This window comes from Chaetura pelagica, unplaced genomic scaffold (genome assembly GCF_000747805.2).
Source record: "Chaetura pelagica isolate M959 unplaced genomic scaffold, ChaPel_1.0 scaffold117, whole genome shotgun sequence".
NCBI classification, from domain to species: domain Eukaryota; kingdom Metazoa; phylum Chordata; class Aves; order Apodiformes; family Apodidae; genus Chaetura; species Chaetura pelagica.
In genome coordinates, this window is record NW_009954185.1 from 325,433 (window position 1) to 339,040 (window position 13,608).

Here is a 13,608-nt window from a genome sequence, read left to right on the forward strand (position 1 = left end):
CTTTCCCTTCAGGAGGGCATGAATACGCACAGCCTCTTTCCATGGGACACCACCCAAGTCTGAAGGGGGTGGTTCATCATCTTCCTCTTCATCTTCCTCCTCCATCTCAGACTCTGAACTACTGTAAAAGTTTAGAAAAAAAAAATTAAAGAAAAATTAATGAATGTTTCCTAGATCAGTCTTAGATGACTGACAAGTTGTTTCAATATATACAAGACCAAAATGTATGATGGAAACTGTAATACTAATTTTCTGCTTTCAGGATTTCACAGGCATTTTAGTGACACCATAATGTGTGGACTGCAATATGGCCCTTGCCCTGCTTCTTTCAAAGGCAGTAAAGTAGAGAAAAGTGTCTGTGAAGCCAAATCCAAGTATTTGTGCAGCATTAATTATTAGAGTTTGCGGCAGCTGAATACAGCAGAAATAAACTACTTTATTCTTCTCACACGTGCAAGGGTTCTTAGCCATGTCAGAACACAGAAGGTCACATCTCTCAAGAATGGCAGCTACTGCTAGCATTCTGGATAGCTAAGATGTTTTTGGCACTTGCTGGGGTGAGCCACAGAAGGCATTTGGGTGCAGAGAGGAAACACAACACAACCACCAGGCCAAAACATACAGCATGCGAGCTAAGGAGAGGTGGAGGAAAACAATATAAAATTTCTCAATTTCTACAACACAGACAGAAGTACAGTATGTAGCCAATCGAGTGCACAGTGTACATAGTGGCAGTAGGAAGCAGTGCAAGGATAATTACAATAATGAGCTTCTTATTCTCATAGCAAAGTCTACTACATGCAAAACAGTAAATGAGTAGTGCTTTTTAGTAGACATCTCTGTTTAATTCTAAAGCTTCCACAGTATAAGCAACAGAGGCAAGAAATGTAACCCCCTACACAATGACATTTTATCTAGCTCACTCTTACACAATGAACTACCTAGAGGTAATGGGGAGAAAGATGGTTGCATTTGTCCTCATAAAATGAATGTGACCAAGATCACATTCAGAGAACATTATCTGCAAGGTGAGAAAGTCCTCTTCCTTCACTTTTCCTGCACAGATCACTAATAACTGTATTTCCTAGGTTCTCAATTGGATGCTTCCCATACTTATCTTAAAAGGTCCACATTAATCTCGACTGAAGAAGAAAACTGCTTGTGAATGGTTAAAGTTTGGGTGAATCACCTGAGATCGTTATTCCACATCTGTTGCTTCCTTATGACAGCTATTTGTGTAGTTAAAAGCCCTTGGCAGCACCCATTCCATACAGAAAATGAGAGGGGAAATGGCAAGTTGAAAATAAGGAAGTTTACATTTCACAAAGGTCTTTAAAATATAAGTTGTACAGTTGTTGCAACTCTGTTTCCCACACACAGGTTTTATTGCAGTATGTGAGAGTTTTAAAAAAATGTACATACAGCAGCATTCTCTCTTACATTGCATAACACATATTCAGGTGAAGAACTTCAAATTAGTCTAACACTACGTTAATAGATCAAATTTACATAAAATTATTAATTACTTGTCTGAGACACTATTTCTCACAGCAAGGCTAACAAGAAAAATACCATTTCTTCATGTTCTAATTGTCATATACTTCTGTCCACAGGGTCTTTAATTCTCCTCACTGTTCTGCACAAATATAACATTATTTGCTCAAATTACGGTCCAATTTTTCACAGTATAAATTGAATGCTTCTTTTTAACAGATTGCCTGGTTTTCACATGCTAAGTACTGAACACAAACCCTGTTGCATGCCATGGACTCGGTGTATAATTCAGCAGACTGAAACATATTCCAAAAGCTTTCCACAGATATTGTCACAGAGATAGAGTGATGTTCCCCTCCTCTCCCTGATTAACTTTGCCACCCTTTTGTATGGAAATAAACCTGACAGGTGCTGAATGCTGGGGTTTTCATGTGTTGTCAGTAAGGTTTACTGCTGCTCAAACTGTTGCCAGGACCGCTGAACAGGACAACCTGCTGCTCTTCAACCAGCCAGCTTATCGCATGTAATAGTGACGACACCAATTCTTTACCACATAGCTCACTTTACATTCTTTGGCTTTTATTTATAAACTGGTTTTTGTTTGACCTTTGAATGCTAAGGAATGAGAAGCTGAATGATGGCAGTGAGATGGCCCGGTAGAGTGGGCATTCCCTTTCAGCATGGCAACTCTGTGCTACAGGGATTAATTCAACAGCTGAAACTCTGGCCTCCTCCTTGCCCCCCTCCTTGCCAGCAAAGCAGAGATCAAAGACCAAAGCAGGTTGCTTTACAGATTTGTATAAGCAGTTGAGTACCTGTTTAATAAGGCATACCTACGCAGATTTAGTGCTGAGAAGAGGAACCAAAGATCTAAACTGTGGAAACGAAGCTCTTCCTTTTCCCTTACCATACACATCCGTACAGCACAAACTGTGCCATGAAACTCCTTTGAAAGGCCACAGGGTATTATACCAAAACTGCAGATGACATACTGGGAGTTACTGCAAATTAAAGGGGATGAATGAAGTATCTAAAGTGTTTTCTGCCCCTCAAAAGCTGCGTAGTCAGGCTTGGTTTCTTAAATTCTTTTTTTTCTTGTTAAAGTTTAAACAAGATTAAGTCTCTCTTGAAAAAATGTACTTTGAATACTATTTTCTGCAAGTTTTCTCTGCAGTGTACATGGTCCTACGTCTGTGTGTGATGGGAAGTTGTGCAGCAAAATGCATGGTCTCTGCTTAAATTAGAGTTAACACCTCAGTGCACCCTGAAGCCAAGTCCATTGCTCTGTAAGGCGTGGAGGAACAAAAAGTTCCCCATCTCCTCTGCCTGCTCCTAAACGTGTGGTGCTGCACCAAGACAGTAAAGATGATCAAATCAGGGCTTTGGTTGGCTTGTTGCAGGAGTTAAAAGTTTATTACTTTTGCTGCTGAAAAGTGGTCCATCTTTTTCCCTTTGTTTTTGTTGTTGTTTTCAGGAGGGGAAAGAGGAGGACTTTCTGTGACATATAATGCAATGAGTAGAGCTGAACTGAGGACACCTGACAGCTACATCTGCTCTTTGGCCCATACAGCCTTGGCTTCCTTGGATTATGTACTGAGTACATTCCTAGGCTTCTTTGGATTTGGGACAGAAATTTTTCCAAGTCAAACTGACAGGCAATTTGATGTATTTTCTTCTTCCTCTCTATCACAGTGTGTTAGTTGCTCACTGAACATGCTTTTCACATGCAAAATTATGCAATTCAGTCTATTATAGGCAAAATTAGTCAATTTAACACAGGTTAAGAGAAGTACGTAGGACAAAGGGAATAAAATGCAGCACCCTGCAAAAAGAAATCAGACTTGCTAACCTAATAGCATACTGCCCTCGGACCACAATTGCACAAAACATTGGAGATGACCAACAGCTTCATGCCACAATTTCACTTTTTTAACTAACACTTCTTCTCCTTTGGAAGTTTTCTACCATTTACTGAGCAGGCCTACTCTGTCCTAATTTACTGAAATCAAGACCAATAATAATACTCCATACTAGTAAATTTTGGCTAACAGTTAGGAACAAAAAGGACTAAAACACCCTCAATATCATTAATGCCTACATTGTCACAGGTGGTATAATTCTTAGGCCTGAGCAGGGAGCTAAAGGAAGGATGAGTGAAACAATCAAGAGCTTACATCTCCCACAAATAGTCCCATGATCATACAACCAGAGCACTAGCTAAGATCACAATTATGTAAAATATCAAAATAGTGTCTTCTAAAGAAATTAATATATTAAGAAATTAAGCAAAAAGTATTCTTTAGGTTTCAGAGAAAACAGCTGTACAAGACATTAGCAATTGCCAGGCACTTATATGAAAGCCACACTTTCATGAGTCTTCATGTGCACACCCTCTGTCAAAGGCTGAGTTGAGGCTACTTGAAGTTACTCCTTACCAGATCCTCCTTCTTCAAACTTATCAGATAAGTAAATTACAGATTATATACTATGTAAATCCCATAAACATTTTAATGAACACTTCTATGCCTGCATTTTTTGTCACACCAATCCAATTCAATTTCACATGTATCTATGTAGTAAGGAATTTCTCATACAGCCCTGTACCTGTAGGTAATGCATACATAGAATATGTTTGTAGGTCTCCAAAAACCAGAAGCAGCATTTTCTGAGTTAATTTCAAGACTACTAGACAGATTGAGAACTGAAAAAGCAGGGTTGTTAATGCTACTAAGAAAAGTAGATTATTAGAAACCATATAAAGAGATTTAAGACTCTGCAAAAAGTGTGACTATAAAGTTCTCAAGTTCTTCATCAAGTATTTTCTTTCAAGATCGCTGCAATAAATATTTTCAGTAGCTCTATGTACATATATTTGGATCCTGGTGTGCTTATACATAATTTTGCAGATAAAGACTAATTTGTGAAGGTATATAATAATATATAACATAATATATGTAATATATAACATAGGTTTTATATATAATGTATATATAACAATTTTCAACAGCCATAATTATTATATCAAATTAATCTCTGTCAGGCATTTAGTCAGGCCTACATGGGTGTCAAGCTTGAATCTTTGAACCATAAGCAGTTTTCAATTGTAATGCAAAACAAGGAGAAGAAGTTAACTTCAGAACCCCCTCCCATTCTGAATCCATGCTCTCTTTATTCAAAAGACTAATTTGTCTTTGACATAATTTAAAAAAAAAACAAAAACATAAAAAAAACCCACTTCCAACTTAGGACTGAATTTCATGGTACTATGGTACTACAGGTGTCTTCTAAGAATGCTAGTAAGCTATTTAGAAGAACGGTCTTCAAGATAAAATACCTGTGTGTATACCCAGAACATTTACAAAAGCTTTAAGGGAAATGCAGGCAAAAGTCTATTGGGATTGGTATAAGAAAGCTTATGGGCAACTTGTGCTGACCTGCTGGGCACATCCTCTTCCGTTCCTTTGTCCAACACACTGCTCAGGTTGTGTTCTGCTAGTGTTTCTTCAGGAACCTCTTCCAGCTCCTCCTCCCGCTGCAGGGACAGGCGGTAGTTCTCCAGCTCAATCCGCTCGGGCGTGCCGCGCAGCCGCTTGGCGAGGCTGGGCTCTTCCAGCCCGTTTATGTTAGAACCTAAAGAAAAAGCCAGTGAATAAACATTAGACGCAACAGCCAGAACTATAATTTTTTAAGGAAATTGAGCAATTGGGAGAAGCAGAGGGAGGTAAATAAAGCAAGAGAATACCTTATGTCATTATCCTGTTCACCATTACTGGCAGAACCTGTTGGCGAGCCAGACTGCAAAAGGGAATCTTAATGATTTTGGCTAATAGATGGTAAAAGGAATGTTAAATGTTGTAACAGAGAGGAAATAAGGACATTTTAGCTGCAAAAACTACAGCTGCAATGAAGCCTATGTAGTAAATATTGGGGAAGGCCTGACCACAGACTGGATATATTCTATGAAACAAAAGTAGGAATGCTATGGGCAATCCTGCTGCATAAAGTCAAAACTTACCAATCAAGGTAGGTCTACAGAGGCAAGGAGCAAAAAACCACTAATATTACTTAAAGATGGGGAAGGAAGGGAACGGAAAAGGCCCTCTTGGAGCAAGTTTTAAAACTTTTTTGAATTAGACTTTGGGATGAAGTGAACCAACAGGAAAACTCTAGGTGAGATGCTTGCAAACACAAATCCCATCAGTCCCAGAAAATCACAAGGACATGTGAACCAGGTAGTTAGAAAAAATAGCACAGGTGCTTCATTCAATGTGGCATTCAATTAATTAAATTCTAACCTGCGTTCATTCATTTCTTTTTTAAATTCTAGTATTTTAGCTTAAATACCACTCTCTACCCTTACTCAGTTTACTATTTATAGAGCCCAATCTTGCTTCGCTTCTGTTTTGTTTTGCTTAAGAAGCCAAGCCTTCTTCTCATGAGAGAAACTCTTCAGTGTGCTGATCATCCCCTAGGTCTCTGCACCTGTTCCAGTTTGGATCAATCTTTCCAGAACCTGTGTGATTAGAATTGAACACAGCTTTCCAGATGAGGCCTTATCAAGGTAACATACAACCCTGCCAGAAATCTCTCATCAGACGTACACTGCGAACACACTTGCCTATTTATACACCACATAATGCCAGCGGCTTTTATTTATTGACTGATATTCAGACCTTTCTCCTTCTCTGCTTTCAGCTGATAAGCACCTTGTCGGTAGCCAGATTTCTGAACGCTTTCTTAGTGCGTCACCTGGTACTTTCTACTATTACATTTCTATTTTTACTATTATAGTCTGCAGCATTCTGCAGGTCTTAGTGTATGACATGCCTCTCCTCCTCTGCATTGAGGAGCCTCAGCAATTGTTTCATTAGAAGATTTTTCTCCCTTTTTTGCCTGTTACCTTATGGAAAGCATTACAGATTTGGGTCAGTCCCCAGATGATTTTCTGTGAAACTCCACAGTCTGTTCCTGACATCCAACTCCGTTATTTCCTCTTTCCAATAAAATAATTTCTAATCTCTAATCTCTCATTTAAGTAAAATTCTTAGCTACTTGATTTTTAATGTACTACTCCCCCATTTTATCCAGTTTAAATAATTATTTCCATGTGGCAGCCTTCTGCTGCTTTACTGAAGTCCAGACTGTTCACACACACTACATTTCCCTTATGAAGGTAATCGGTTACTTCCTCAATAAAAGCCATCGAGCTAGTCCAGGAGAGTCTTTGATGAATCCATGTCACATTTAATACCACTTACCTTCACAAGGTCAGGCTTCACTTGCAAAACTAGCAGTCTTTAGTTATTCCTTCAAAAGTGTTTTATTAACTGGTTAGATTAACTAATATGTACTTGTTCAGATCATATTTTTTCTCTTTTCTTTTTAATTGCTTATCTGCACGTCATAGTTTTGTCACCTAGTGGTCACACATATTACCCTGAATTAGGTAGTCAAGGTACATCAGGATAGCTCGATTTAATCACAGATTATTACCACAAAGCTCACAATTTTATTGCATAGTTGTTCTACTGTTCTGAGACAAAGACTATTTGGTCAAACTTAATTTCCACTCAATATAGTAATATTTCAATTTTGCTTCCAGATTCACTGGGTTAATTTCCATTTCAAAATCTTGCTACACAGTGATTTCTTTTGCTCCCATGTGCAATATCATTGTCCCAATTGAAACAGGAGGCCAAGTATTTGATTGCCTGATTATATATAAAATTCCATTTTGCATCAGTCACATTTTCACTGTGGATCCACTTCTGCTTTCTCTTACCTTGCTTCCACTTCCATGCTTAAGGAATACAGCTGTTTGCTTTCCTTTCCATTGCAAAGTCTAACCCAGCATGAGCTTTGCCAACATTTACTTTATCCTCACACGTTTTGACAACCAAGACAGTTTTTGTTTCTCCACCCTTTGCAGCTTCTCAATTTATTCCTAACAGCCTTTTTACCAGGGCAATTACTCACTCAGTACCATCTTAGTAATTCACACAAAACTACATAGGTCTTACATAGTTAGTGGTGTTCGTTTCCAACCCCTCTCCAGGAAGATAAAATTTCATCAAGATAACTACCAAGAGTGTTTTTCTCTCTTCCTTACTATTATCAAACCCTTCTATGACATGGGCAAGTGGCTGCTGTGCCCTCAGATTCAAATACAGTGTTTCTTTACAGTATAAGCCACAGAAGCTTGCTCAGGTGGCAGGCAGGAACATTACTATGCACTTCCAGGGATACTTTGGTCTCTACCATTTCCTGGTGCTAAGCCTTATGTTGTGTTAGTACTTTCAAAGTTTACTGGAACTGGACTGCCTTTTCATCTGTGATTCACGTTTCATTTCATTCTCTCTAGATGGTGATACCACCTCAGCCGAAATTATTTTTGTAATCTGTTACATTCCTCAACCCTGAGTTCACAGTAACAGGGGAACTGACCTGGAATACTGTTCTGCCACTTCTGGCTGACAGTGAAAAATCAAAGGACTCTGGGTAATGCAGTAGCAGCAAGGTGAGGCAAAACAAAGAAGGAATATACTGAATTAGCATAAACCAAGAGTTTTTCAACTTGGAGCTCTTTATATACAACAGAGCCAGCAGCTACACTCAGCAACTTCAGCAGAAGTATCTTCTCACAAACCTTCTAACTTGTTCTCTTCTGATGCATACACCCCAATATAGCTTCTTGTGGACAAGCAGGGAAAAAAAAGATCATAACAAAAAGCACAATAACTTTTTAACTATCTGACATTATTTCACTCTTCTTGTGTTCTGACAATCTTAAGGGGGTTTTGTCAGCCTTTTCAAAGTAAAACAAACAAAAAAACCCAAAATCATTCCCATACCATTAAATGAGTGGAGTATTTAAAAAAATAATGCTTGTTTCAATGCTGCAGTAACTGGGGTGGGAAAAAAGACTGGCAGCAACTACTCTAAGGTAAAAGAGGACTTAGAAGTCAAGTTGACAGCAGTTTATATGCATTTTGCAAACATATATGATCTTGTAGATACGTTACTTGAAATACAAACCATCATCACCCTTCTCATCATGAAGACCCAATATAACTGGTATATAGAGAATCAAAGCAATTCTATCACAAGTGGGAGTGACTCAATGCAACTGTGCTAAAAAAAAAACCTGAAGGGACAGAAAATCTGCCTAGATTTCAATGCAAGTGGACCTCACAGAGCCAAGATGTCTTGTGAGCTTGACAAATGCTCTGTCTGAAAATCTCAAAGAAGCAGCAAAGATATTTCCAGCACTTTGTTTAGTTGATTTCTGTATCCAGATACTCAAGATGCAGGATTAGTCACATCACTTTACTTCACTCTGCTAAGAAAACAGCTCTACACTGAAGAACATGATACAGAAACTCAATTGAATACCAGCTTCAAAAAGTAATTTCTAGGATTTTGGTCTATACAGACCATTTGGTCTACTTGGCCTATTAGCTTTGTTTTTAAAAGGTGCCATGAAAAGTCATCTGGCTAGCTGCAAAGCCACTGTCAAACTTGTTATCAAACATGAAAGAGGAGAAATGATACATGACAAGACCTTCAACTATCAGAATGAAAGGCATTACTATTCACAAACCTACTTTAGGGATGAAAGAGAGAGATACAATTATTGTTCACATGATAAGATGGTGAACAATTTGCTCACGTTGTGTTATGAAGTTCACACCAATTCATTTGAAGCTACAATAAGAAACTATAAATAGGGACAAGGACACTTGATGCCTTCCCACTCATATCCATCTATATGTTGTACTCATGGGCCAGGTCTATTCCAATGTGGTTTTTGTAGATGCTAAAACTTATTCCCTCATGTTCACCTGGAGAGGAAAGGCACTTCTCTCAAATAATTATGTTGTACTCCCCAGACTGTTTTGTAACTTGATGGTGGCAGATAGCTGCAGAGTGTGCTCATCCATTAGCTGACATTCTACCTTGTGTGGGTCCACAGAGCCCAAAGTTTGCACCTAGTCACACCTGAGAGAAAATGGGCTGACGAGCCAGCATTTGCCAGAAAAAAAAAAAAAAAAAGCCATGTTACCAGCCAGAGAGCAGGGCTACAATAAAGCCAAAAGCAGCTTCTCATGCCACCAACCGATCAGTTAAAAATCCACAAACAACATCCAAAATAGGACACACTTTAAAATCTCACTCTTTACTTTGGAAGAGTCAGTGGGCTGTGTACGTTACATAGATCATCTGAAGGGAACAGTTTTTCTTAACAGGACAGGCTGCTTAGCTGTTGCATGAAAGCTGCCAGAGTCCTTTATTTATCTCAGCCTTGACAGAGTCTGCCTCCTGTAAAGATAATTGTATGATCAAAGATAACATTCCTACACTGAATCACTCCTTGCTTGCATGAATGTGTCCTATTCTGGTAACTGTGGCAATTACTGGAAAGCTTGAGAAGTTCCTCTTGAGAGAATATCCCAACCTGATTTTCCCCAGTACTATCTTGTTCTATAAAATCTATACATTTTTCTCATGAGCTAGATGAAATAATGAAAACATAGAATAGTTTGGCTTGGAAGGGATTTTTAAAGGTCATCTAGTGAGCAGGGACATACTCATCTAGACCAGGTTGCTCAGAGCCCCATCCAACCTGGCCTTGCTTGTTTCCAGGGATGGGGCATCTCCTACCTACTTCTCTGGACAATCTGCTCCAGCGTTTCACCACCCTCATTATAAAAAACAGGGCCTGCTAAAAAGTTTGTCCCCATCTTTTTCAGAAGACAAGCTCCAACAGGTTTACTTCTTTCTTTTACTGAGGACTCCAGAACTGGACACAGTACTGCAGATGGGGTCTCAACACAGAAGAGGGGCAGAATCACCTCCCTTGACCTGCTGTTTCCAGGGATGGGGCATCTCCTACCTACTTCTCTGGACAATCTGCTCCAGCGTTTCACCACCCTCATTATAAAAAACAGGGCCTGCTAAAAAGTTTGTCCCCATCTTTTTCAGAAGACAAGCTCCAACAGGTTTACTTCTTTCTTTTACTGAGGACTCCAGAACTGGACACAGTACTGCAGATGGGGTCTCAACACAGAAGAGGGGCAGAATCACCTCCCTTGACCTGCTGGTCACGCTTCTTTTGATGCAGCCCAGGATACAGTTGCCTTTCTGGGCTGCAAGTGCACAGTGGTGGCTCAAGTCCAGCTTTTCATCCATCAATCTTGCCAAGATTACTCCCTGACATAACACTTGCTGAAGATGCAGGAGAAAAGTGGGAATCTGAAAACAATTAATTCTTCCCAAAAGACAACTACCATCTTATTTTACTAGAATTTATTTTTCATTAATTATGCAGTACCTCTAGACTTTCTTTTCTTAGCCAAATCTGTTAAGATTAAAGCTTAAGTTAAAAGTAATCACTTGTGAAGTGTGGGTCCAGCATTTTGCACGGACTCAGCTGTGGCCTTAAGGAGTTACAGAAATTGGAACAAACTAATCTGATGTGAAACACATGCAAAAGGAGGAAGGAATTAATACATTTTTCAGGAAGATCTTCATTCTGGATTTCTCAAATCTTGTGCTATTAGGATATGAAACACGATTTGTTTTCACTACTCTTTTCCAAACTCTTCAATTACTTCTACTTGCACACAACTGTTTGAGAACACAGCTATGTGACACAAAACAACTCCTATAGAAACAGCAGCATACTGCATATGACAAAGTACAGAGATGGGAGATGGGAACTTTTCTGTGCAAGTTTAAAACTGATGCAGGGAGATCTGAATAAAAAATGCTGAAAGTCCTCAGATTTCCTTGCCATTCATTTCCAAGAAACATATTTTAGGGTAAGCCTTCTTATGTGTGCTTGCAGTTCAGCAAACATTTTTGCTGAGGTATAAAGTAGGTAGTGAATAAGATCCAGCAGCATTTTTAGGCTTCTCATTTTTCCTATGTGTTAATGTCAGATTGATTTCTAGTTTTTCCCCAGAAGTTTCACCCTCACTCACTTTAATTCCATTAATGGCCTCTTTGTATTCCAACTTGACTTCTCATCCAAGGGCCTCAGAAATCTTTTACAAGTATTAACATATTAAAACAAACCTAGTCTGGAAATAGTTAAGTACTTTACAGGTATTGCACAAGTCCAGACACGGAGATTAAATATCAGCAAGTCAGTCTCACAACAGATTACTGGCAGTGCCAGAAACAGGATCCAGAAAGCCCAACTCCAATCCCTTCACTCTCAACTTCAGATTAAGTGCAATGATTACATGGTTTACATGAACACGTTGAGCAACAGCACCTCCTATGAGATGCTTGCAGCTCTCAGCCGAGTGTGTACAAAAAACAGAAATCTTAGTACTGAGGCCTGATTGTTGGATGCTGCATGTACTGGAACAGTAAGTCAATTAAGACCTTCCATTTAAATAAGTGCAAATTATTTCTTCTGAGAGACGTAGCCAGAAATTCTTTCCTTAATCCTCTCCAAAATTAGTATCTAGCCACTGTTAGTAAGTTTTTGTACTGCACAGGGAGAGATATATAGATGGCAACACTAAACTGACCTGAAGAAGTGTCCTAAATTTAATGGATATTAAGGATTAGGAAGAAGTTTAAGGTTTTTAATTCTAGATGTATCCATCCTTTATACATTTATCTTCTAAGAAATGTCTTCAAGAAACCGCTGGAAGGAGCCCAGCAAAGAATTCTTGTCACTGCTTATTCACACAGCCTCATATTGCATATTACAGATGCAGTGAATGTATCCTGTTCTGATAGGATCCCCTGAATTTTGATAAGCATATCCTGAGAGCCAAAAGGGGCAATATAACACCCGCTCAAACACAAACAATGCATTTATTAACATCTAAATACTTAGTAGTCCTTAAGTGTCAATGTTATTTTGAGGTATTAACCTCATTTTTCTTTCTTAATAATCTAAAGTATACCCAAACCCTCAGGGAGTCTGAATTACTTAGCTGTATTGAGAAGCCATAAAATCTTGAATTTTCTGATGTTTGTGTCTCCTGTTTGATCCATAATACATTCTGCTAAATACAAAAGCCCTGAATTCAAAGAGGACACTATGATGGGAAAAACAAAGGCTATTCATAAGCCAGATATCCAGAGCGTTCATGCACAGGAATCAAAATTAGCTCAAACCTCAAGACGACCCTACTAAAATTCTACTGTAATGCGCACATATCAAGTATAGCAATAAATAGTAACTAAGCTTTCTAGAAGCTATATTTAAAGAGTCAAAGCTCCTGGAGCTTACCATGGGAGTTGCACATAAGCAAACTGTCTTATGCAGGTTGGACTTGGATCGACACAACTGTCCTTTAAACTGACATGTAAAATCTAGGGAAGTAAGGAGCAGAACAGCAGCACTTGCCAGCCTATCGGAAGGAAAAACGGTTTTGCCACTGAGCAACCAACGTGCTTGAGACCTCTACTACCTGTAAAAGCTCAGACTTCAGACTGTCAGTCAAACAGTTCTTCCTAGCAAATCAGGGACCTAAACAGCGAAATGGGGAGATGCGTAAGTTCACAGCAGAGGAGTTATTAAAGAACCAGTGCTGACCAAAAGCTTTTACAGCATTACATGATTAAACAGCACATGAAATTAGTATTACTGAGATACCTGTTAGTATCTACTGGTTTCCTAAGCAATGATGAGCAGAGAGGCCCACCAAGACCCCCTCAAACCATAGAATGTGTACAGGAAAAACTGATAGCTAAAATATTAAAGGGATTCTGAAACAGTTACCCCAGAAACAAACACAAGAAGATCTAAGTCCTCCTTCACACATTTCACACCCTCCAGCTAGAATTAAGCTCTTCATATCACAGATATTGCCAAACAAATGTGGAAGCCCACTCCTTCATAATTATGAAAGCTAATTGGACTGACTACTGAACGAAATTAGTAACTTACATATCTAGCTTATGGAAGTTGCAATATTTTCCCCCACCTCCACACTATTCTGGTTAAAATAAGACTTTACAAAGTGGCCAGACACCAACAAAACACTGCTTCCTACAACTTCAGTAGAGCAACGCCTAGACACAGCTGTCAATTTGATTGATCTGACCATCCTTTCTTTTTAGGGGAAGCAACCAGAAGTGGATATAATT

The 13,608-nt window shown here is 38.9% G+C and overlaps 1 protein-coding gene across 2 annotated transcripts in view; it reads right to left on the reverse strand.

The window, feature by feature from the left end:
• The window catches only part of MICAL3 (microtubule associated monooxygenase, calponin and LIM domain containing 3), a 102,809-nt gene that overhangs the window by 38,678 nt on the left and 50,523 nt on the right, over positions 1–13,608 (reverse strand). For both annotated transcript variants that reach the window (XM_010002923.1, XM_010002924.1), the window contains 2 exons: positions 4,929–5,124; positions 6–121 (listed from right to left, as the gene is read on the reverse strand). In XM_010002923.1, coding sequence (XP_010001225.1) covers positions 6–121; positions 4,929–5,124 — 312 coding nt within the window. The remainder of the gene's footprint in view (positions 1–5; positions 122–4,928; positions 5,125–13,608) is intronic.